The 25,997-nt window shown below is 38.1% G+C and overlaps 1 protein-coding gene across 2 annotated transcripts in view; it reads left to right on the top strand.

Annotated features, from left to right (window-relative positions):
- TMC6 (transmembrane channel like 6) overlaps positions 1-25,997 on the top strand; it is a 124,915-nt gene that overhangs the window by 2,126 nt on the left and 96,792 nt on the right. The window contains exons 2-6 of one of the 2 annotated variants that reach the window (XM_053706033.1): positions 99-174; positions 6,828-6,928; positions 16,658-16,741; positions 20,510-20,656; positions 24,291-24,396. In XM_053706033.1, the coding sequence (XP_053562008.1) occupies positions 134-174; positions 6,828-6,928; positions 16,658-16,741; positions 20,510-20,656; positions 24,291-24,396 (479 nt within the window). In that variant the 5' untranslated portion in view covers positions 99-133. Of the gene's footprint in view, positions 1-98; positions 175-6,827; positions 6,929-16,654; positions 16,742-20,509; positions 20,657-24,290; positions 24,397-25,997 lie in introns of both variants that reach the window. The other variant, XM_053706027.1, reaches the window with a different exon arrangement.

Genomic DNA, 25,997 nt, shown 5'->3' with positions numbered 1-25,997 from the left:
TTTGCCAACATTCCCCTAATCTTCCTCTTTGTTCCATCTTCTGATTTTATTTTATTCTTATCCTTCATGCTTAGTCATTATTTTCTACCTCCTCTTAGGTGTGAGAAGATCTCCAGGCTGATGTTGAGTAACAATGTCAGTCACTTTCTGTTTGGATGACCTTGAAGTAGAAACGTGAGTGATGTTATAGCTATGTCTAACCACACTAAGATTCAGTGCTGTTGACTGTATGAGGTTTGTGAGCGTTGTAAGTCACCAGTAAGCTACCAATATAACGGTGCCATACTGAATATGTAGTTGTAGGCCATAGTTGGGAAATGTGCGATAGGGAGAAACAGTATAGAATAGGAAGGCACCTGAAATCACAAAAGCAGAAGAGGGAAGGGGGACATTAAGAGCCATTGTACTTTAAAATCGTATATCAGGTGTATGAAAGAGTATCATTTAATCATATTGAAAACATTTGTATCCTTAAAAAGATGTTAACAGACCATGAAACTCAAACATTTTCTTTGTTCTATACAAAAGAGCCACCTTGTGGCTGTAAACAGCTGCAACTCTTCTGGGGATGCTTTCAACAAGATTTTGGAGTGTGCCCATTCAGCCAAAAGAGTTTTTATGAGGTCAGGCACTGATTTTGGATTGCAATTGGCATTTCAATTCTTCTCAAAGTTGTTCAATGGGGTTGAGGTCAGGGCTCTGTGCAGACCAATGAAGTTCCTCCACACTACATTTGTCAAACATGACTTCAAGGACCTCACTTTGTGAATAGCATCACAGTCGTGCTGGAACAGGAAAGAACCTTCCCCATACTGTTGCCACAAAGCTGGAAGCACACAATTGTCTAAAATGTCTTTGTATCCTGTAGCAATAAGATGACCCTGGAACTAAGGGGCCTAGTCCAGACTCAGAAATTCCGCCCCAGACCATTATACCTCCTTCACCAAACTTTACCGTAGGCACCATGCATTCTGCTAGGTAGAATTCTTTTGGCATTCTCCACACCCATATTCTTCCATCAGACTGCCTGATATTGAAGTGTCAGTCATCACTCCAGAGAACATGTTTCCTAGAGTCCAGTGGTGATGTGCTTTACACCACTCCAGCTAAATCTTGGCATTGGGCATGTTGATGCCAGGCTCATCTACAGCTGCTCTGCCAATGAAAACTCATTTGTACTCATAAAGCTCCCAGTGCACAGTTTGAAACACTGTGTGGCCACGCTCTGTGAGTTTGAGTGGTCTACCACTTTTTGGCTGGTCTGGTGTTGCTCCTAGACAAGTACCACTCATTTTACTGCCAATGTTTGTCTATGGAGATTCCATTGCTATGTGTTTGATTATATGCACCTGTCAGCAATAGGTGTGACTGACCTCAATAATTTGTATTGGTGTCGACAGTGTTCACCATAGAAAATTTTGCCAGCTGGGTGGCATTTTGAAGTAGCCTGGTGGGGGCAGTGTAATATTTTCTAATATTATATAATTTTCAGCTATCCAAGGCACAAATTCACTGCATAATTTAACATAAATGTATTAAATGATAATGAACATTTTCTAATACTGGCTAATTTTAGCTTAGAGTTATGGTAAATCCTAATGTTTGTGAAACGCTAGGATTTACCATTGGAACAAATAAAGGGGACTTTCAGTCATGAAGTATAAAATACTTCATGCTGAAAGCTCCTTTATTTATTTGTTTGAAGCGTTCGCCGCACTGAGGCCCACGGCAAAACGCTATTTTGCTGTAAGGTGATGTTTCCACCTCTTAGCAAAGAGCCGTGCAAACCAGCTGGCACCAAGCGAACGCTTCAAACAAATAAAGGAACTTTCAGCACTTCATGACTGAAAGTCCCCTTTATTTGTTCCAATGGTAAATCTTAGCGTTTCACAAACGCTAGGATTTATCATCACTACTATTGGCTAATATTTAGTCAGGTGGTCAGTAAGATCAGCCGAGTAGTGCACCTGTTAAAAAGGTCCTGGGGAGAACACTGGGTGTCGACATACTTTTGGCCAGGGTTTAAATGTGTGTGTTTGTATATATATATATATATATATATATCTATCTATCAACAACAATTAAAATTATGGGGAGGCGAAAAGTGAGTTTAAAATCCTCCACTAAATACAAAATATAGAGAAAATAACTCATTGTGTAAACCATTTACAAATCTAGACAAACTTGTCTAGATTTGATTTGTAAATGGTTTACACAATGAGTTATATTCTCTCTCTCTCACAATATAATTAGTTTAAAGTGCAACCCTTTGACATAATATGCACACTATAAGTGAAGAAAGACAAAATGACATACATTACTGTCACTTTAAAGAAAGGGAAATTTGCACACAAAAACGTTTTAGAGAGAACAAAGTTCCTCTCATGTTTATTAGCTGCAACTAGCAGGTGTCAGGATTGGATATCATTTACAAGGATAAAAGTGATATATGTGACATACAAATAAGCAAACAGGACTGTCTGCCTTGGACTACCTGCATAGCCCTCTAGGGTATTAAGGAAAATACATCCAAACTGTTGTCTAGTTTGAAAGACCTGTTTATTTGTAGATCACAGCAGCATTTTAGTAAATCAAACAAACATTAGGTTTTCAGCATATAGTCCAGCATATAATCCCAATAGCAACAGCCTTTTAACACTGGTTTAATCCAGTATAATATACACTCCGGAACTTTCAGGTGAACTTAATCAAATTAATCAACACAGTGAGAAAGGACCCAGTAAAATATGGATTGGATCCTGTACAAGCCTCAAAAAACTTGCTGCATCTTGGCAACTTGAAAATTCTATAAATCGTAATGATTTGTAACTGCCACGTTTTTCTTGCAGCCATTCACTTCTTGATTCATGGAACAAATTTCACTGTGAAGGATACCGGCATCACAAAATACTTAAAAAAACATTGCAAAACAAACTCATAAAAAAATAAACATTTGCTGTATAGAATAGTCACTATAACACACTGGTTTTCAAACCTGTCCTCAAGCCTTCCTAACAGGCCATATTTTGAGGATATCTGAATTGGAGCACAGGTGAAATAATCAGCTGATTAGTAAACATGGTTTATTTTACCTGCTCTCATCCTAGGTAATCCTGAAAATCTGGCCTGTTGGGGAGGCCTGAGAACAGGTTTGAGAACTTGAAAAAAGGAAGAAAAGAACTCTGTCAGTGTTGGAATACCAAAACACAACAAGATACTTCACAAGAGCAACCACATGTTTTTCAGTTCTGCATTTAAGTTTTAGGTGAAAAACTGTACCATGCCCTGAAAAAGCCGTGGACCACATCTGAGAGACTGGACATTGTATTTTAGCTGTTAAAGAAAGATTGGAGTTAAAGTTATTTAATTAATTTGGGCTTAAAGTGCAGACTGTCTGCTTTAATTTGAGGGTATTTACATCAAAATTGGGTTAATGGTTACAGCACTTTTTATATGTAGTCCCCTCCTTGTCAAGGGCCCAAAAGTAATTGGCCAATTGACTGAGAAGTTGTTTCATGGCCACATAGGTAAATATATATAAAAAAAAGGGTCTATTTCTGTTTCAATGGAGTGATAGCAAAAATGCTAATAATACTCTGGTCTTTTAGTCTGAAATGCCCGGTCCTTTAAGGGGTTAAGGGGGTAAACATTGGCTAAAATTTAGGAACTATTTAGCATGGGTGTTGTTTTTTGGTGGTTGTAGATATGTAACAGATTTTTGGGGGTCAAACTTAGAAAAAGTTTTTTTTTTTTTTATAGTAAATTATAAGATATGATGAAAATAATGGTATCTTTAGAAAGTCCATTTAATGGCGAGAAAAACGTTATATAATATGTGTGGGTACAGTAAATGATTAAGAGGAAAATTACAGCTACACACAAACACTGGAGAAATGTAAAAACTGGTCCTTAATGGTAAGAAAATTGAAAAAAGATCTGGTTACTAAGGGGTTAAAAAAGGCTAGAGGGTATCAAACCAAGCAGTTTGGTGGAATCACTGGGCACTAACAGGGAAGGTGAAAGTATGGTTGTATCCAAGAGGTAACGTTTTGTGAGTTTGCCAGTTTTGTCCCACTCCCATTGAAGTGTGCCTGCTTGGCATGCAGAGTGAAGTGAGTAGAGAAGAGATATGGTATTGTTAATATGTGCCATCCAGTCATTGGTCAGTAGATGCATATATGAAAAGATGTACATTTTGACTAAATAATATTGACATGGGTATACTGTTCAAATCAGAGAAGTTTCCCAGCTCTCCATGGTTTTGGAGCACCTTTAGCTAAAAGGGTACTAAAGAAACTGAAGGTTTGATAGCGCTACGGTTTCTTTTTGTTTTCTATAAGTTATGATACATCTTTATGAGATAAAGGGACAGTCTACACCAGAATAATTTTATTGTTTAAAAAGATAGATAATCCCTTTATTACCCATTCCCTAATTTTGCACAACCAACACAGTTATATAAATACACTTTTTACCTCTGTGATTGCCTTGTATCTAAGCCTCTACAAACTACCCCCTTATTTCAGTTCTTTTGACAGACATCCATTTTAACCAATCAGAGCTGGGTCACCTGAACTCCACGTGTGTGAGCACAATGTTATCTTTATGACACACATGAACTAACACGCTCTAGTGATGAAAAACCTGTCAAAATGCTCTAAAAGAAGAGGGCTTAGAAATTAGCATATGAACCTCCTAGGTTTAGCTTTCAACTAAGAATTCCAAGAGTACAAAGCAAAATTGGTGATAAAAGTAAATTGGAAAATTGTTTAAAATTTCATTCTCTATCTGAATCATGAAAGTTTATTTTGGACTAGATTGTCCCTTTAACCCTAAATGGTCTACGGCTGGATAGAAGCAAAATAACAAAAATGTGTTAAGATCCTGTTCTTACTGGGATCAGAAATGTTTATTAAGAGTTGATGTAGATATTTTAATCTATGTATAAATACTCACATATAAATGTAAGACGGTTTCAGGTGTGTGCAAAATGCATTGAGTTGCATTGCTTTAGACCACTGGTTTTCAAACCTGTCCTCAGGTCTCCCCAACAGGTTTTCTGGATAACCTTGGATGAGAGCAGGTAAAATAACCATGTTTCCAAATCTGCTGATTATTTCACCTGTGCTCCAGTTCAGATATCCTCAAAATGTGGCCTGTTAGTGAGGCCTGAGGTCAGGTTTGAAAACCAGTGCTTCAGACAATACCACTATATGACACTTTTTTTCTTCATACACTGGTGGACTCGAGGTGGCGGACAGCGATCAGCAAGATCGGATACGATTGGGTTGATTGACACCCCCTGCTAGCGGCCAATTAGCCGTGAATCTGCAGGGGGCGGTATTGCACCAGCAGTTCACAAAAACTGCTGGTGCAATAATATATGCAGAGAGCGTATGCTGTCGGTATTTATCGATGTGAGGCGGACATGATACACTACATCGTATCATGTCCGTCCGCACAATGATAAATTGACCCCTGTGTCTGCACATGCAAGATACGTGCTCCCTTTATAGCCCATGAAGAAGCATTGATTGAAAAGACCTTCTACAGTGAATGTGGTTACTGGGAAAATGTTGTTATACAATAGCTTCTTTTTTTACACAAGGATATATTTTCAGCTATTTACCATGTATGCTGCATTGCTCTCAAGTGATTCAGCATATGATTAACATGTCCTTTTGTTCTGCTAGAGCAGTAGTTATATGATGGCTGTTGGCACCATTGATAACTGTAGATACTACAATGGTAGTGTCCTTTGTTGAAGGAGCAGCAATGCACTATTGGGAGCTAGCTAAACACATCTTGTGAGACAATTATAAAAGGCATACATGTGCAGCTACCAATCAGCAGATAGCTCCCAGTAATGCATTGCTGCTCATGAGTATAAGTTTACTTTTTAATAAATGATATTAAGAGAACAAAGCAAATGCGATAATAGAAGTAAATTGAAAAGTTGTTTAAAGAGACAGTCATGTCAAAATTAAACTTTCATTATTCAGATAGGGCATGCAATTTTAAACAACTTTCCAATATACTTTTATCATCAAATTTGCTTTGTTCTCTTCATATTTTTTGTTGTAAGCCAAACCTAGGTAGACTCATAAATTTCTAAGCAGTTGAAGGCTGCCTCTTATCTCAGTGCATTTTAACAGTTTTCCTCAGTTAGACACTTGTAGTTCATGTGTGTCACATAGATAACACAGTGCTCACTCCAGTGGAGTTATTTATGAGTCATCACTTATTGGCTAAAATGCAAGTCTGTCAAAAGAACTGAGATAAGGGGGCAGTCTGCAAAGGCTTAGATAAAAAGCAATCACTGCGGTAAAAAGTGTATTAATATAACAGTGTTGTTTATGCAAAACTGGGGAATGGGTAATAAAGGGATTATCTTTTTTTTTAAACAATAACAATTTTCAAATAGACTGTCCCTTTTAAATTGACATACATTATCTGAATCATTAACGTTTAAAATTGACTTTACTCTCCCTTTAACTATGCATTTAAAGAATTTGGAGCATTTTGTTTTTGGATTATGTTGTCCCTTTAAACACATGACTATGTTGAATTACAGATCTTTCATAGGTGCGTTGGTACTTTGCAGCATAAGTTAATTATATATTCAATTGAATTACCATTTGACCGTGAAATGCTGAGTACTGAGATGTTACTGACCACTTGATGCAATGCTACAAATTATTCAGTAATTAAAGTGTCACTCTGTGTTTCTTATTGTGCAGTTCTGCTACTGATTTATGATCTACCAACTGCACAGCTCTTCTCTGATTGTGCAACATAAACTAAATTACTATTGTATTCCTGTGCAGACCTTGTGATGAGCGTGAAGTGCACAATTCCTTCAGCAGTGTTATCCATGATGCAGAAAATGATGCGGCGATGGAGCTACAACAACTTCACAATGCAAAAGGTGTTGTGTGTGTTTTGTGTTCTTATGTAGTGATTACATCTCTGGGTATTGGAATAAATACCTGATTAAATTTTATGTTGGTGGGGCAAAAAATCTCCACCCACTTTGCATAGTTATTATAGGCTGGATAACCTATTTATGTTTGAATATTTTTTTATTTATTTATCAGAAATAATAAACATTTACAAAAACAAAAACAGATATACCCTCCTCTGCAGCGATCTCAATGATTATGGGATCCAGAGTGTAGGCTTATACTTAATCATTTCTAAACAACAAATATTACATTTAATAACTCTAATGACATCTCAATCGTTTCTACTGAAATTTACATAACTTTGGAGGGTCAGCATTTAAAGATTAAATACTTTTCCTTTATACTGTCGTGCAATTCTCCATCAGAGATAGTACAGTTCATGTATCTGACAAATAGCTTGCTCTCTGCTGAACCCTTCCAACACTTTTAGATGGATCTGAGCCAAAACACTCAAGTTACATACTATTAATTTCGTAGAGAATACTACCTCAAAGGAAGGTAAGGTTACGTAGAATAGATTATCAAGGATCAGATGGGGAGGGGACGGGGAAGGGGAGTGACGACACATCCTATCTCAGTGTTTGTTGTACTTACTGCTATAAATATGTGTGTTAGTGTTCAGATTGGTCACCTAAGTTTAGTTGTTCCGTTAGTTCCATATGTTTACCGTTCATTTCACTATCCAATAGTACCATATCGCTTGGACTGCTTCCTTATTGTCTAAGGTGTTGGATGCTAAATCGTACATGTTATATGTGTACTGAATTTTGTTGTAAATCTCTGTCCAGGTGGGACCACCTGTCTTCCAGTACCTGGCTATGCATGTCCGGGTGACTGTACATAAAATCCTAATAAATGTATTTATGTGTTTATTAAGTCTATTGATGGGAATGTGCAGCAAGGCCTGTTGAATTGTAAGGTCCACGTTTTCGTTCAAGATTCGGCTAAGGAAGGAAGACAGTTGTTTCCATAGACCTGAGATTACTCCACAGTCCCACCACATATGCCTATATGTACCTCTTTCACCGCACCCTCTGTAACATAATGGGTTTCCCTGTGTATGCATATGGGCCGTTCTAGTGGGTGTCAGGTACCATCGATGTATAGTCTTAGTAATATTTTCTTTAAGGTCCACACTTAGGAGTCCTTTGTCTGCATTTTGAAATATTAATTCCCATTCTTTGTTGTCTTTACTAATAAGTAAATCCCTCTCCCATGCCAGCATAGTAGAGGTTTTGGACGCGGTCTGTGAATCTTGTATTGCTATATATAGAATGGATATGGTGCGTCTAGTGCGGTCCTTTGATTTACTCATGTCTTCTAATGGTGTTGTGTGGCCATCTCTGGGTTTTTTAATATATGAGTGCATTGCGGATTGTATCTGTAAATATAAATACCAATGAAGTTTAAGGGGGTTCAATTTTGTCTGCAATTGATTAAATGAGAGTATAGTTCTGCCTTCCATAAAGTCTGCTACTCTGTACAGTCCCTTATTTTCCCATTTCTGTATTTGAGCCCTGAGTTCATCAGGCAAGATATATCTCATTGGGATGTATAATGAATATTTTGGTAAAAGCTTAAATTTATTACTTACTTTTTTCCAAGTGGTTACTGTAAGAGCTGTGGTGTAAGGTTTATCCTTCACTCTAGAGGATTGTGATTTCTCCGGATCCCAAAGTATAGCATCAGTCTCGTCCCATCCTCCCAGAGTCGCCTCTAGAGCAGGCCATATTACCTCTGTGTTTCTCTTCAATAAGAGGCTATCTTGTGCTAATCTGGCAGCGTTATAATATTCTAATAGGTTAGGGACCCCGATACCCCCTAAGTTTTTATGTCTATATAAAACTGTTCTCGCTATTCTATTTGTTTTGTCACCCCTAATATAGCTTAGTATATCCTTTTGTATTGTCTCTAGGTCAGTTTTTATCATTTTAACAGGTAGAGTTCTGAATAGATATAGTATCCTCGGCAAGATATTCATCTTAACCGAGGCCACCCTACCCAGCCACGAGAACTTGTAATGCTTCCATTTTGATATGTCTTTCCTAATCTGTCTGAACAGCGGAGGGTAGTTAACTTTGTACAGCAATGAAGGGGAAGAGGGGAGATAGATTCCTAGGTATTTTAGAGTATGCTTCAACCATTTAAAGTTAAAATTTGCTTCTAATAACTCTTGTGTCTGTCGAGGCATTGCTATGGGAAGAGCTTCAAATTTCTCTGCATTTATCCTAAATCCCGAAATAGATGAAAATGTGTCTAGTGTTTGGTGGAGAGTGGGCAATGATATCAGGGGATTCGTCAAAGTCAAAAGTATATCGTCCGCAAATAAGGCCATTTTATGTTCCGAATTATTTGTCTTAAGTCCTGTGATATCTATCTGCGAGCGTATTGTAGCAGCTAGGGGCTCTATACATAGGGCAAAAAGCAATGGTGACAGAGGGCACCCCTGTCTAGTTCCATTGCGAATTGGAAAGGGTTGGGATTTATATCCCGCTGATGAGACCTGAGCTCCCGGAGCAGAATAGATGGCCCTCAATGCTTTCATAAAGGCTCCCTCAAACCCCATTTTATGTAATACTAAGAACATATACCCCCAGTCAATGCGATCAAACGCCTTCTCTGCATCCAACGAGAGGAGCAGAGAAGGCGTTTTTGATTCTGTCAGGGTCTGTATCAAGTTAGTTACTTTGCGTATATTGTCCGGGGCTTCCCGCCCTTTAACAAAACCCACCTGATCTGGGTGTACCAGGTGGGGAACGATATGTTTAAGCCGGTTCGCTAATATTTTAGTAAAAATTTTTAGGTCCTGATTGATTAGGGATATTGGGCGATAATTTTGGCATTTTTTGTGGTCCTTCCCTGGTTTAGGGATTACTACTATCTTTGCAGCCAGGAGCTCAGGTGGGACAACTCCCCCCTCCATAATATAGTTACAGAGTTTAACTAGATGTGGGATTAGAGCGACTTTAAACAGCTTATAGTATTCACCGGGGAAACCGTCCGGTCCCGCCGCCTTCCCCGGTTTGAGGTCTCTAATGGCCCCAAATACCTCCATTGAGGATACAGGGGCATTTAGGGTTTCTCTCTGTTCCTCAGAAAGAGTCTGTAATAAGTCTTGATTAAAGAAGGCTGAAGTCAATGTCTCTGTCTTTTTATCATATGAAACCTTTCTACCGTCATATAATTCCCCGTAATAAGCTGCAATGGTGTCTACTATTTCTTGGGGGTGTGAGGTCAATGAGTTATTAGATGTCTCGATTGAGGAGATAACTGAGGCCCTACTTCTCTCTTGGATTTTATGTGCCATGTATCTATCTGGCTTATTTGCGAATAAAAAGTACTGTGCCTGTAAATTCTGACTTGCTCTAATGGCTCGTGATTGAAGCAGGGTAGCTAGGGCAGTTTTTTTGGATTGGAGAGTTTTCTGAATGGCTGTTGTTTTAAGAAGTTTATGCTTTTTTTCTAATTCCTCAATTTCTGTGTGGAATTGTTTTAGTTGTTGTCTGTATTTTCTGGTTTGTATTGCTTTCTCTTTAATTAGTATCCCCCGTAATACTGCTTTGTGTGCCGCCCACGTGATCCCTGGGTTAGTTGCTGTGCCAGTATTAATGTTCCAGTATTCAGTAAGAAGCTTAAGTATATTGTCGTGTGTCTGGGGATTTCTGGTGCACGTCCCATCAAAGGTCCACGTCTTACTTCTATGTGGGTCACATAGTCCCTCTAGCTGTAACGTAATGATCGAGTGATCGGACCATACACAAGCATGGATCTGTGAGCCGTGTAACAGAGGTTGCAGAATTTGGCTTACATATATGTAATCCAGTCTAATGTAAGATTTATGTGGCGCCGAGTAAAACGTAGTGTCATTAGTCCTGCCATATAAAGTGGCGCATGTATCTATCAGGGAGTGAGGTAGCAGGGAGTCTTGTATCGCTTTAACAATACGATTATGTCTGGTTTGTTTATTGGTTAAGGGTCTATTTACCGTGGGTTCAATATTTAACATTGTGATATTGAAGTCCCCTGCCATAAATATTTTAGTATGGGACCATTGTGTGAGTAAGTATGAGATATGCTGAAAGAAGTTATGCTGATTTTCGTTTGGTGCATAAACGTTACAAAGAGTAATTTCCGTGTCTAATATTCTACCCTTTACTATTATATACCTTCCTTCAGTATCTGCAATTACCTCTTCCTTTGTGAAATTAAGTGAGGAGTGTATAGGTATAGATGTGCCTCTCTTTTTAGTTGTTGTTGTGGAGTGATAATGGGCATTGAAGTGTTTCGCCCAGTACTTTGGAATTTTGTCGTTAAGTAGGTGAGTCTCTTGAAGAAATGTTGGCATGCAGGGAGGTGTATTGTGTCATTGCCATTCGTCGTTTTACGTCAGTATTTAGCCCCCTTACATTATGGGACAATATCTTTATCCTGGGGATCATGTTATTGTGTCTGTTGCGGATAGGTGCAATAGTAAGTTTGTTACCTGTGGTTTTCTGGACTGGAAGTCTAACGGTATAGATTGTAGGTACTTAGGAAAGTATATGGTGAACTTTTCTGTGTCGTCACTGGGGATGGGGAGGGAGCTAGAAGAAAAATACAGTGTTAATAACATAGTAGGCAATCTTTCTGGGTCTCCAACAGTAGGACCCCTAACAAATAAACTTTGAGTTAGCATAAGAATGAATTAGAAAATAAATTAACTTATATTATTATACTCTGGGGGAAACTAAAGGCCCCGCAACATTTTATAACCTCTATAATGATAGATTAATAAGAGTCTCTGAGAAGGAATGTCAGTGAAGAGGGCTATGCCTCCCAGGGAAGGGAACCCAAAACTGTGGTACCAGAAATTTTAAAGGTAACCCAGACTTATCTTTGTTCAGTGTTCCTTTTGTCAACTTCCCCACTTCTCAGACTCTAAGAAAAATGAAATTCCACCCTTCATGTCTTCCATATGGAATAGCTGTCATCTATGAAATTTTCCCTCTTGTTTCTTTAGTTTTTTGTTTTTTATGGTTGATCGTCTGCCATTTAGACGGATCTGGTTGTCTATCAGGGTCTTTATTCTTCTCTGGATTCAGCGCTGTGGTTGGGATTATAGGTGTCTCCAAAGCCAAGATCTTACAAATTTCTGGTATGTCTTCTGGATCTTTAAGTGTAATGGTTTTAGAGTCCTTTGTTATATGTAAAGCAAATGGGAATCCCCATCTGTATAAAATCTGGTGCTTCCGGAGTAGAGTAGTGAGAGGACGAAGGGCGCTCCTCCTTTGTAATGTCCGGACACTAAGATCCTGGTAAAACTGTATCACGTTGCCTTGATGTTTGCATGTAGGATGTTTCCTGGCCGCTTGCAAAAATTTTTCTCTGTCTGGGAAGAAGGTTAGCTTGATTATAATGTCTCTTGGGGGGAGCCCTATTTTGGGTTTGGCTTTTAATGCCCTGTGTGCTCTTTCAATATGGAAGACATAGTCAGCCGGGGAGTTTGTAATCTGCATGAAAAGTTGAGTGAGGTAGGCTGGGATTTCTGCAGGGCTCACTTCCTCTGGAACCCCTTTGAGGCGAATATTGTTCCTTCTGCATCTGTTTTCCATATCCTCCAATTTATCCTGGAATTCTTCCAGCAGTTCTTGTTGAGATGACACGGTCTGAGACATTTCATCCATTTGTTCTACCATGGCGTCTTTTTGATCTTCAAGTGTCTCAATTCTGTTACCCAGCTCCATCAAGTCGGATTTGATATCAGAAAGGCTATTGGTGACAGAAGAGTGTACAGAGTCAATGTTCCCCCATAACTTTTCAAAATTGTCTGCGATGTCTTTCTTGGATACCAAATTTCTGAGATCCGCTTTCGTTAGCGGGCTTTTGTCTGATGGTGCTAGTTGAGAATCAATGTCAGACTCTTCTTCCATTTCTGCATCTGTTTGCTGTTTATTGGTTTGAGAACTTTTAAAGAAAGTGGACACAGGTGTAGATTTTATTGTTTTATCTCCTTTTGTGGGTCTTTTAGAGGCCATGGTGTTGTAGAGAAGATAAGGTTGAGATGGATATACAATGCAGGAGGGAGGATCTATGTCACCGCTAGTTGGAGTTGTTCTTACAGGTTGGGCAACTAGGTGTATAAACTGAGGCCCTGCTCAAAAGAATTGACCATTTAGATTCATCTATATACTGTTCAGACAGGCAGTTAGATCATTTAAGTGGACAAGAGGTTTTGTTTTCCTTCTCAGTACGTGGAATTTTCAGATCCCCCTAAAGTAATTAGGTAGTTGTTCACATTATTTTCTCCAATATGGTTATCAGACTACTTTCAGCAGTTATAAGACACTGTGTGTATTGTGCAGATAACTTTGTGGCTCTTATATCACAGGTGACTGTATTAAAATATCGAAATATTGTTCCAGGGGCAGTGTTTAAATAGGGTAGATTAGTGACTACCCTCTCTCCAGAGTGTAGGAACGCCGGTGCAGATTGTAGGCTAAAATTGTAAAACTGTGGGTGGTATCTCCCCTCTCCCCAGGGAAATTATCCTCACAGGATGATCACGGCAAAAGGTATGTGGGATATGACCTGTCAGCACTCCAGTCTGACAGGAAAGGGGGGGGAGAGGGCGATGAGAGGTAATCAGGCAGAAGAAAACACCAATCTCCACTGTGAAACTGTCATTTAGATGTGCCCTGTTGCTGAGAAAATACTGCAGGTAGATCTTAATACTTCCAGCAGGGGTCAGTGTTGTAATTAGGCTGTGTAAGGAAGCTTCCAAGAGGCCTACACTGTGTTATATTGGAGAGATAGTGTTCGGAGTATAGAGAGCTAAGAACCCTTTTCCTTTTTATTATTAACTTCGTGTGTTTAGAGTAGCTGTAGGAATTGACTTTCAGGTAGCTGTTCCTCCGCTCCCCCCTTGTTTTATCTTTACAGCAGTGGTGCGGTTATTTTGGCCCCATTCTCTAGTACCTCTAAACTGTCTGAGTACCCTTGTAAGAAGTGTTAAGTCAGTTCAGCATGTACCCTTATGTCGGCACCCAGCTTGCACTTTTGCTGTATTGCGTGAGCGCTTGTGCTCTGCTTCACCTCCCACCGCAATCCAGCACTCAGCTTCCCTGTCAGGCGTCTATCACAGAACCTCCACCTTCTCTTCCGGTATCTGTCTATGGCGTCCCTGGGCAATGGCGCTGTTTCGCGCCTTTTTACCGCCTCCGAGTACGACTTTTCCCAGGTGTGCCCCTCTGTGTATTTGTATCTCACCGGGGTTTCCTTGTTTGTCCGCCTTGACTGTTTGTAGCGCAGGTAGGGAGGATTATAGATTCTCCGGACTCCGGATCAGTAAATAGGTAGCTGGAGGGTCCGTTCCGGTAATTCTTGTTAATTGCTTGCTGAGGCAGAAATTTCTTATCCGCTCGATACCTCAAATCTCTTGCTGTTCAGAGATGCCTTTAGCTGTTTAAAATATTTACATTAAAGCACTTTTAATGTGCAAAATGAACCAACTTTTGTAAGAGCTCAGACACAGCACGTCTGCTTCCTTTGCTAGGCTAGCTCCGCCCCCTGGATAACCTATTTAAAGGGATAGTAAACCCCAAAATTTTCTTTTATGATTCAAATAGAACATACAATTTTACACAACTTTCCAATTTACTTCCTTTATCAAATTTGCTTCATTCTTTTGTTATCCATTTCTGAAGAAACAGCATTGCACTACTGGCAGCTAGCTGAACACATCTAGTTAGCCAATCACAAGAGACAAATGTGTGCAGGCACCAATCAGCAGCTAGCTCCCACCAGTGTAGGATATGGGTGTATTCTTTTTCAAGAAAGGATACCAAGACAACAAAGCAAATTTAAAAATAGAAGTGAATTTAAAAGTGTCTTAAAATTACATGATCTATCTGAATCATGCAATTTTAATTTTGACTTTCCTATCCATTTAAAGTATATATAAAAACAGCAGTCCTCTAAAACTGTAATTTATAGATTGGTATTTAATCTTCTACAATATTACTTTATCCATGTATTTTCTTAGCTCTAGTACTAGAAAATCAAGTAATCCATTTTACAGCTGAGTGCAACATCTGTTTAAAATCAGGTCAGTTTGATTTTATAAAGTCTCTTGTTCAAGGAGATACCGATTTTATCAAGGTCTGGTTTAAGTGGATTTTATAGATTTGGTTTAGGCCTAAACTAGTCTCCAGGCAAGATCATTTGCGTGTAGTACCCATTTGTGAACATTTTTCAGCTGTAATAAAACCAAACAAACCATTTACTGACTAAGCAGAGTCTGAATTTAATCTGAAAACTTTACAAAAATGATTAGTAGCAGCAATGATTTATTTATAGGACCTCAGTGCATTTTAAACATTAGAACAAGTTAATATTTTCCCTCAGATGTGAAGATGTGGGCCTTTCAGTAACTGTAGTGACAGAACAGGAAGTATCATGATCCCACAGCACCGCCTGTAATGAAAAAGCCGGTGTCGTGTTGGTGCTAAATTCCGTTGGGCCACTCTCATGCTACAGTAACACCAGTCCACCAATCACCTGATAGAGACACCTCCTTCCCAGTCTTTGTCCCGCCCCTCCTCCCCGGGACCATCCTGACTGCTCAGAGCGAGAGACACGTCACATGTGCGATCAGGATCTTCTCTTCAGTTGCCACTAAGCCTGTTCACATGGGGCGAGTGATGTCACTTCTGGGCAGGGCTAAATATTGTGTACTCTCACGGTTTTTAAACCGCAGCGATTTATCGCGGTTTAAAACCGCAACCGCGATTAATCATGCAGCCCTAGTGTGTGTGTGTGTGTGTATATATATATGTAATACTTTATTTTACAATGTTTTGTAATGTACTTACATTCTAGCCCTTACACTTTACTTCAGGTCTCCAGTTGGGCTAACTTTTTTAGTGCTGTCTGTTATACAACTTGTAATATGAGCAATATTTGTGTGGCCGCTCTATTCATTGAAAGTATAGGGCGTGCAAAAGATATGTCGGCTGCACTAAATATTCTCCTGTAATTCTATTTAACCATTTACTTGTAATACCAGATTCTGCTCTATTCTAAGTGTGGGCACACAATATTAATTGCACACCCTGCTCTATTAATAGCACTCCACCTCACCTGTTAATCTGGGCCTATGTACTCAACCCATGCAAAGGGGTTAAATAGTTTTATACATTTTCCTTTATGATAAAATAAGATTATCCCTTAATAAAATTCCCTAATTAAAGGGATAGGAAAGTCAAAAATAAATTTGCATTATTCTGATAGAGCATGTAATTTTAAGACACTTTTAAATTCACTTCTATTTTCAAATGTGCTTCGTTCTCTTAGTATCCCTTGTTTAAAAATGAATACACACATATCATACACTAGTGGGAGCTGCTGCTAATTGGTGCCTGCACACATTTGTCTCTTGTGATTGGATAACTAGACGTGTTCAGCTAGCTGCCAGTAGGGCAATGCTGTCCCTTTAGCAATGGATAACAAGAAAATGAAGCAAATTTGATAATAGAAGTAAATTGGAAAGTTGTTTAAAATTGTATGTTCTATCTGAATTATAAAAGAAAATGTTGGGGTTTACTATCCCTTTAACTGCAATTAATGACTCAAAGCAGGAAGTCTATTACTTTCCTTGAATGTTTTATGGCAATGACTTCTTGTTTAAGTTTCATACTGTTCTGTGTTTGTAGCAGATGATGACTGGACACAGAATGATCAGAGTGATCAATATTCAGCCACCATGAGAATCCTGTCCAATATGCCAAGCCGAACAATTGGTAAGTGACATCCTGTGTAATATCACTCCTTGGGTATATAACTTTCCCTGTCGGTACCATTTCTCTGTATGCGCAGTTTATTGAGTTGCCTATGCTCTTGGTGTTCCAATTTTATCTAATGGCAAAAGAAAGACTGTTTGTCAAGGAAGTATTTAATTATTAAACAATATTCTTTATAATATACATTATACTATATAACCTAAAAGGGGTCTTAATAATATACAATATATTTAGCATGCATTTACATGTAAAAGCACAGTTAATTAGTAAATCAAATCTTATGAGTCTGTTTTAAATCTGTTTAGTGGCGCAATTTTTTTTTTTTTTTTTTCCTGGAGCGATAACTGTGCTTAAAGTAGAAAATTAGCAATCAACAAATGCACAATTACAAGTCAATACAATAGCACTTACTCTGAATTTAAAAATGAGCAGATTTTTTCATGTGGCAGCCATAAGCCAATCATAAAATGCATATTTTTATACACTGTGCACTCTTGCACATGCTCAGTAGGAGCCAGTGCTAATTTCTAAGCCTTTGAGGGCTGCCTCTTATCACATGCTTTTTAAATCTCTTTTCAACACAAAGAGACAGAAAGTACACGTGGGCTATATAGATAACACTGTGTTCAGGCACAGGGTGTTATTTAAGATCTAGCACAAAACAATGCTAAATTTAAGACAATAGATAATAAAAAGTCACAGTCATGTGATCAGGGGGCTGGAAGAAGGTTCCTAGATACAAGGTAATCACAAAGGTAATAAGTACATTAATATAACTGTGTTGGTTATGCAAAACTGGGGAATGAGTAATAAAGGGATTATCTATCTTTTAAAACAATAACAATTCTATGGTTGACTGTCCCTTTAATGTGAACCTTGCATAGATCCTAATAACTTTCACAGGACCCTAGAAGATGCATTATTGGTATTCAAAAAGACCTGGTGTGTTCACACAGTAAGGTAAACTGTTAATTCAGGGCTGTTTCCACTTTCAGTAGAAGTGGGCGTCCTGCAAAGATCATTCCAAGAGCATAACTGGTAATCCTGAGAGAGGTGAAAAAGAACCCAAGGGTAACAGCAAAAGACCTCTAGAAAGCTTTACAAAAGTCTTTGTTTATGTGTCCACAATCAGAATCAGAAAAACACTGAACAAGAATGGTGTTCATGGAAGGACACCACAAAGGAAACCACTGCTGTCAAAAAAATACATTGCTGCACACTGAAACATATTTGTAGGGAGGAATGGCCAAAAAAAATCATCATCAACGTTGTGCAAGCCTTATAAGGAGCTAAAGGAAATGAAAAGTACAAACGTTTTTGTGTTATTAGTTTAGTGAGATTGTGTTTGTCTATAATTGTGACTTAGATGAAAATCAGACCACATTTAGGGGTAGATTATTCCCTTATAGACTTCAATAGAGCAAGAAAAGTGGAAAAAAACAAAACCCAACAAGTGGCACAAAACCGATCGTTTTTTGTCAAGAGCGCTAACCCAATATGAAATATTAATATTTTACATTCCAATGTTTTTCACGTAGCGGAATTTGTTCGTTATTTTTAAAAAAAAAATATATATATATATATATATACACACATATATAATACATATATACAGTATGTGTATACATATATACACATATAAATAAATACATATATACATGCATATACATATTTAGACTTTTGTCTGAGACCTCATATCCTTTTGAGCCATTATAACTTTTAAAATAATTGTTATTAGATAGTGTTATAGTGTAACTGTACTTTTAAATGTATTTTTATTTGTTTTGTGCAACATTTTAGTCGAGCATAACCGTTAACCAGAGCTCTGAAGTTGCACTATCCTGACGCCTGTTAAATTCACTTGTGCTCGAGCAAACATGTTTACTTTCAACAACAAAAAACAAAGTTCTGAGCACTCGGGGGCAAAGTAAAAAGCCAAAAAATCTTTATTGAGGTGTGAGTAAAAACTGCATATCAATGCAGGTATACAAGGACAGCAATCCTGGCGCTTAGTCATAGGAGTGTAAGCTGAAGGTGCCTGCAGTGCACTTAAGGGTGCAAGCAACCAATCACTGACCAGTAATGGGTGTAATTGGACGCCGCCCCAAAAAGTGCACCGACAGCACCTTGAAAACATTTAAAACAAAATGTATGTGATAAAAATGAAGGTACAAAAAATCCTTGTGTGCATACTAACAGGCTAATTAAAGATAAACACATAAGAGTAAAGGATATGTTTTTCTGTGTTAATATGTATGTCCTATTTGTTGCCTGAAAGGTCAATCAAGAAAAATGCCTAATTAGCAATCTGGGAAACAAATCCATAGCTGACAGAGTTAAGCCTAGGACGATATGTATCTATTGCAAATAGTCATACAGGCATATTAGCAAAAACTAGGACATATGAGAATGATTCGTACAGAATTATGTGTTAAGTGGATCAATCTTATTGTTCAATAGTGAACTATTTACAATTTTGAAAACAAAAATATAAATAATCGTTTAATAGACTATGTAATGTGCTTGTATATGATGTAAATGTTTACTTTCAACCAGTAATGTGCATGCTCCTTCTGACGCGTGCAAAGAGCCTTGTCGCTTGTGCGCAACAGTTAACGCGCCACTCATAAACTAGCCCTTTGAGTAATTAAAGGGATATGAAACCATATTGTTTTCTTTCATGATTCAGATAGAGCATGCATTTTAAAGCAACTTTCTAATTTATTCCTATTATAAATTTTTCTTTGTTCTCTTGGTATCTTTATTTGAAAAGCAGGAATGTAAGCTTGATAGCCGGCCCATTTTTGGTTCAGCACCCTGGGTAGCTTGCTGATTGGTTGCAAAATGTTTGATTTGCAAACAAAAATCCAGTTTAATAGAAAATTACAATAAATTGTATAAACTGTTATCTTGAAGTAAATATTTACACATATTTAACAAACAGTAAATGCACCATTCCCCATCTACATGTCTTGACTGATTACCTATGACCCGCTGTATTTTTCTTCTTTTGCCTTTCGGATCTTTGTCATTCCTCTTATTTTGTTTTGCTTCGATATTAATTAAAAATCCTTACTCAACCTATTGTATGTTTATTTACTGTGTATTCAAACAGTTGTATGTTTATTTACTGTGTACCCCACCTGTTGTATGTTTATTTACTCTGTACTTAACCTTTTAACGCCGTTATGCCGTTCTATTCCGTCATATTTACACTGGGCTTTAAAGCCGTTATGACGGAATAGAACGTCATATCAAACGGCTGTCCTGAAGCCTTCTGCGCTTCAAGGACTTGATCGCGGTCTGGAGGGCGTTCCTAGGGTTGTAGGGACGCCCCCCAGATGCGATCCAATAATTGAAATCTCGCGATCGTATGCACGATCGCGTAGTTTCAATTTGTCTACATCGGAACAGGTGTTCCGATGTAGACACTTTAACCCTGTCACGAAAGGGTTAACCTGTTGTATGTTTATTTACTCTGTACTCAACCTATTGTATGTTTATTTACTCTGTACTCAACCTATTGTATGTTTATTTACTGTGTACTCAACCTGTTGTATGTTTATTTAATCTGTACTCAACCTGTTGTATGTTTATTTACTGTGTACTCAACCTATTGTATGTTTATTTACTGTGTTCTCAACCTATCGTATGCTTATTTACTGTGTACTCAACATGTTGTATGTTTATTTAATCTGTACTGAACCTATTGTATGTTTATTTACTCTGAGACTAATTGTCTCTCATGTCCCAATCACTATCTTTCAGGGCGCTGTAGAGGAGCAGCTTTGTCTGAGTATTATAACCGCACTGTGAGGAAAAGAAGAGGAAAGAAACGTCCATCCGTATACAATCTCCAGCGCACAGCCAGGCCAAGCCTGCGGTGTAGTGTGAGAGAGCAAGAAGCAGAGGATGGTAAATAACAGAAGAAAACATGGATATATTGAGGAATGGAGGAATTGTGGGAATATTAGGAAAGAACATAATGCTTATTAGCGGGTACTTCCTACTAATGCTCATTAGCTTACTGGTACTTCCTACTAATACTTATTACTTTACTGGTACATTCTACTAATGCTCATTAGCTTACTGGTACTTCTTACTAATGCTGATTAGCTTACTGGTACTTCTTACTAACGCTCATTAGCTTACTGGTACTTCTTACTAGTGCTCATTAGCTTACTGGTACTTCCTACTAATGCTCATTACCTTACTGGTACATTCTACTAGTGCTGATTAGCTTACTGGTACTTCTTACTAATGCTCATTAGCTTACTGGTACTTTCTACTAATGCTCATTACCTTACTGGTACTTCTTACTAGTGCTCATTACCTTACTGGTACTTCCTACTAATGCTCATTACCTTACTGGTACTTCTTACTAATGCTCATTAGCTTACTGGTACTTCCTACTAATGCTCATTACCTTACTGGTACTTCTTACTAGTGCTCATTACCTTACTGGTACTTCCTACTAATGCTCATTAGCTTACTGGTACTTCTTACTAATGCTCATTAGCTTACTGGTACTTCCTATTAATGCTTATTAGCTTACTGGTACATTCTACTAATGCTCATTAGCTTACTGGTACTTCTTACTAGTGCTGATTAGCTTACTGGTACTGCTTACTAGTGCTCATTAGCTTACTGGTACTTCCTACTAATGCTCATTACCTTACTGGTACATTCTACAAATGCTCATTAGCTTACTGGTATTTCTTACTAATGCTCATTACCTTACTGGTACATTCTACTAATGCTCATTAGCTTACTGGTATTTCTTACTAATGCTGATTAGCTTACTGATACTTCCTACTAATGCTCATTAAGTTACTGGTACTTCCTACTAATGCTGATTAGCTTAGTGGTACATTTTACTAATGCTCATTAGCTTACTAGTACTTCTTACTAATGCTGATAAGTGTTAGTAGGAAGTATCAGTAAGCTAATAAGTATTAGTAGGAAGTACCAGTAAGATGATAAGTGTTAGTAGGAAGTATCAGTAAGCTTATCATCTTACTGGTACTTCCTACTAATGCTCATTAGCTTACTGGTACTTCTTACTAATGCTGATTAGCTTACTGATACTTCCTACTAATACTCATTAGCTTACTGGTACTTCTTACTAATGCTCATTAGCTCACTGGTACTTCCTAATAATGCTCATTAGCTTACTGGTACTTCCTACTAATGCTCATTAGCTTATTAGTACTTCCTACTTATGCTCATTAACTTACTGGTACTTCCTACTAATGCTCATTAGCTTACTGGTACTTCCTACTATGTTCATTAACTTACTGGTGCATAAAACACCAATAAAGTAAACAATCCCAACATGAGAATAATTCTGCAGAGTTTATTCACGAATCAATTCAGAGATATGTTGCTCTTCTTAGAAACCAAACACATCTGACAATCACATGACAATTCAGTTATTTTATACCTTAAGAAGAATACCCTACAAGTAATTTCTTAGGCAGTTGCAGAAAGAAATTTAAGTTTAATATACACTCCTCTGCAACTTTATTAGGTACACCTGTTCAATTGCTTGGTAACACAAATTGCTAATCGGCTAATTACATGGCAGCAACTCAATGCATTTTGGCATCTAGACGTGGTGAAGACGACTTACTGAAGTTCAAACCGAGCATCAGAATGGAGAAGAAAGGGGATTTGAGTGACTTTGAACGTGGCATGGTTGTTGGTGCCAGATGGGCTGGTCTGAGTATTTAAAAAACTGCTGATCTACTGGGATTTTCATGCACAACCGTCTCTAGGGATTATAGAGAATGGTCCGAAAAGAGAAAATATCCAGTGAGAGGCAGTTGTGTGGACGACAGTGCCTTGTTGAGGTCAGAGGAGAATGGGCAGACTGGTTCGAGATGATAGAAAGGAAACGGTAACTCAAATAACCATTCGTTACAACCAAGGTATGCAGAATACCATCTCTGAACGCACAATATGTCAAACCTTGAAGCAGATGGGCTACAGCAGCAGAAGACCACATCGGGTGCCACTCCTGTCAGCTAAGAACAGGAAACTGAGGCTACAATTCGCACAGGCTCACCAAAATTGGACAATACAAGATTTGAAAAACGTTGCCTGGTCTGACGAGTCTTGATTTCAGCTGCAAAATTCAGATAGTAGGGTCAGAATTTGACGTGAACAACATAAAAGCATGGATCCATCCTGCCTTGTATCATTGGTTCAGGCTGGTGGTGTAATGGTGTGGGGGATATTTTCTTGGCATACTTTGGGCCCCTTAGTACCAATTGAGCAAGGTTTAAACGCTACGGCCTACCTGAGTATTGTTGCTTACCATGTCCATCCCTTTATGACTACAGTGTACCCATCTTCTGATGGCTACTTCCAGCAGGATAATACACCATGTCGCAAAGCTTAAATAATCTCAAACTGATTTCTTGAACATGACAATGAGTTCACTGTACTTCAATGGCTTCCACAATCACCAGATCTCAATCCAATAGAGCACCTTTGGGATGTGGTGGCACGGGAGATTCGCATCATGGATGTGCAACCGAAAAATCTGCAGCAACGGCGTGATGCTATCATGTCAATATGGCCCAAAATCTCTGAGGAATGTTTCCAACACCTTGTTAAATCTATGCCACAAAGAATTAAGGCAGTTCTGAAGGCAAAATAGGGTCCAACCTGGTACTAGCAAGGTGTACCTAATAAAGTGGCCGGTGAGTGTATATTAACCCATATCCCGTACTTTCTAATTTCAGTTATCACATGGCCATTAGCTTACTGGTATTTCCTACTAATGCTCAGGGAGCCTCAGTAATTACCTATCAACCAATGCACATAGAATGGAAGTGCCAAGAAACAGGATGTTTACAAAGAATACTGCTATTTTTCATGCAAACACTGTTCTTTCATATAGAAGACAGAACATAATTGAGTATGGTGTACCTTTAAGATGATTTCCAGAAAATGTGTGTACTCTAACTCATAGTTCTCATTACTCCAATTAATCCAGTTGTGTATAATTAATCCAGTTGTGTATAATTAATGCAGTTGTGTATAATTAATCCAGTTGTGTATAATTAATCCAGTTGTGTATGTATCTACTTTCACAGCCACACATTATTCTTGGTGCACCTTCTGAGTTGTTTTACTGCATTGTGGGTAATATAGGTTTGACTGGGAGTAGGGCATGATCCTGGGGCAGAAATTCCATAAATGGGATTTTCTAAAATGTTACCATTGAACAACCCAGAAAAATATGGGGTTTCCTTTATTCTCCAGTGTAACATGGCCCTCTACAATGGTCTCACTCAACTTTTTCTTTTGCACTGAGAGCTGGCAATTGCAGCTTCTTGCAGTTGCCCTTTCCATGTTTGTCGTATAGAATTCACATCAGCAATTGGACAAACCTTCAATGTTTGCCAGCTCTGAAGCAAATTTTTTATAATCTGCACTACAAGATTTGTGGTCATCAAAATGGGTTTTCTTTCATTTAGTCCCATTATTAGCTGGGGATCATCTCTGTATCTGTTACACTTAATTGTTTCTGTATTTATAGAACAACAGAGACTTTTAGTGTCTGAGCTTCAGAAAACATCAGGAACCCAAAGGAGTCGTCTACTTAAGAGTTTTCCCTTGAGCCTTAACATGAAGAGAGAGCTGAGGTAAGAGCTGTCACCCTTAAAACGTTCCTCTAACCATCATACTACAATGGCACTCCTAGCTCTAAATCTTCTGGTTATTCATTACGTCTCCTGTATGTGCAAGCTGCACATGAATGTACCATAACCTAGCAACCTTGGGTTTCCAGCATTAACTATGGCCAAACGTAGCACTTCTTCCAGCCTGGTGTCTCCAGATGTGGTTTGCTTTAATGCAACTTCTACTTTAAGGGACATGTTCTCTCCTTTATTTCTTCCCATTAAATTAATGTACCTACTGGAGTGTATTAAATTGTTTACAAATAGTTTACCTTTATTTTGTGGTTTGAAATAGTTGATTTTGCCTGTTTTATCCCAACCTTTACTAAATATTGACATGCTTAAAAAGACAGTAAATTAAAAATTAATCTTGAATGGATTAGATAGAACATAACATTTAAAAAAAAAATCCAATTTACGTCTATCATCAATTTGGCTTTGTTCTCATGGTATCCTTTGTTAAAGAGTAATTCTAGGTGAGCTCAGGAGCATGCATGTGTTCTTAGCCATGTGGTAGCGGTGTTTGCAACAATGTTTATAGAACTGTTATACGTAGTTGCAAACTGCTGCCATACAGTGTTACCAACACTACTGTTGCAGAGTTTGCAACTAAGTGTAACATTGCTATAAACATTGTTGCAATAACTGTGGCCGTATGGCTCAGGAGACATGCACGCTCCTGAGCTCACCTAGAATTACTCTTTAACAAAGGGTAACAAGGGAACTAAGCAAAATTGATAATAGAAGTTAATTGGAGAACTGGTTAAAATTGTATGCTCTTTATGAATTGTGAACCTTTAATTTTGACCTTACTGTCTCTTTAAGTACAGGTTATATAGAAAAAAACGACATAATTTAAAAATAAATCACGCTCCCATTGAGTGGTGTGACAGAGAGATAATATTAATTATTTCATGGTTCTCTGTAAGTATTGGTCTCACTGTGTATACAGTGCGAGATAAAAATAAGATAAGGAGGATTTTGAGCAAAGACAGATAAGGTAATCAGGCTTGCTCTCCCTGCAAGCCCAGCCTGTTTCATTGTGTTGTAGGGTCAGTTAGCAGAGATGGCTATTTCATATACAAAAATATACATAAAGGAAACATTTCTCATACATTTTAAACAATGCAGCTGGTATAACAAGTAATTGTAAACACATCAAAGGGAAATTCATTTTTTTCAGTACATTTTCCCTTTCATTTCTGTTGTATGTTATACTGTAAGTTAGCATTATACAGTTTTGCAACTGGCAAACATCTACCCAGTAGTACTTAATCATACACCCAAAATGCAATCTAGTATGTCATACATCTGATTAATTCATTATCTTTCAAATATATATTAATAAATGTCAAATTTTAATATATACCAGTGCTTTTTGCAGTGAATTTATATCGTTGTGTAAGTGCCTTCAAGATGCAGGCTTGTCCCTTTTGCCTGTTGCACTCAGTTATAAATTTAGCCCAGCACTGCCCACCTTTAAACATGGCCAAGAAACAAATAAAGAGCCATTGTACACTTTATTTTTGCACAAATGTTTTGTAGATGATCCATTTATATAGCAT

The sequence above is a fragment of the Bombina bombina genome, chromosome 1 (genome assembly GCF_027579735.1).
Source record: "Bombina bombina isolate aBomBom1 chromosome 1, aBomBom1.pri, whole genome shotgun sequence".
NCBI classification, from domain to species: Eukaryota; Metazoa; Chordata; class Amphibia; order Anura; family Bombinatoridae; genus Bombina; species Bombina bombina.
This window is presented reverse-complemented; position numbering and strand designations above follow the sequence as displayed.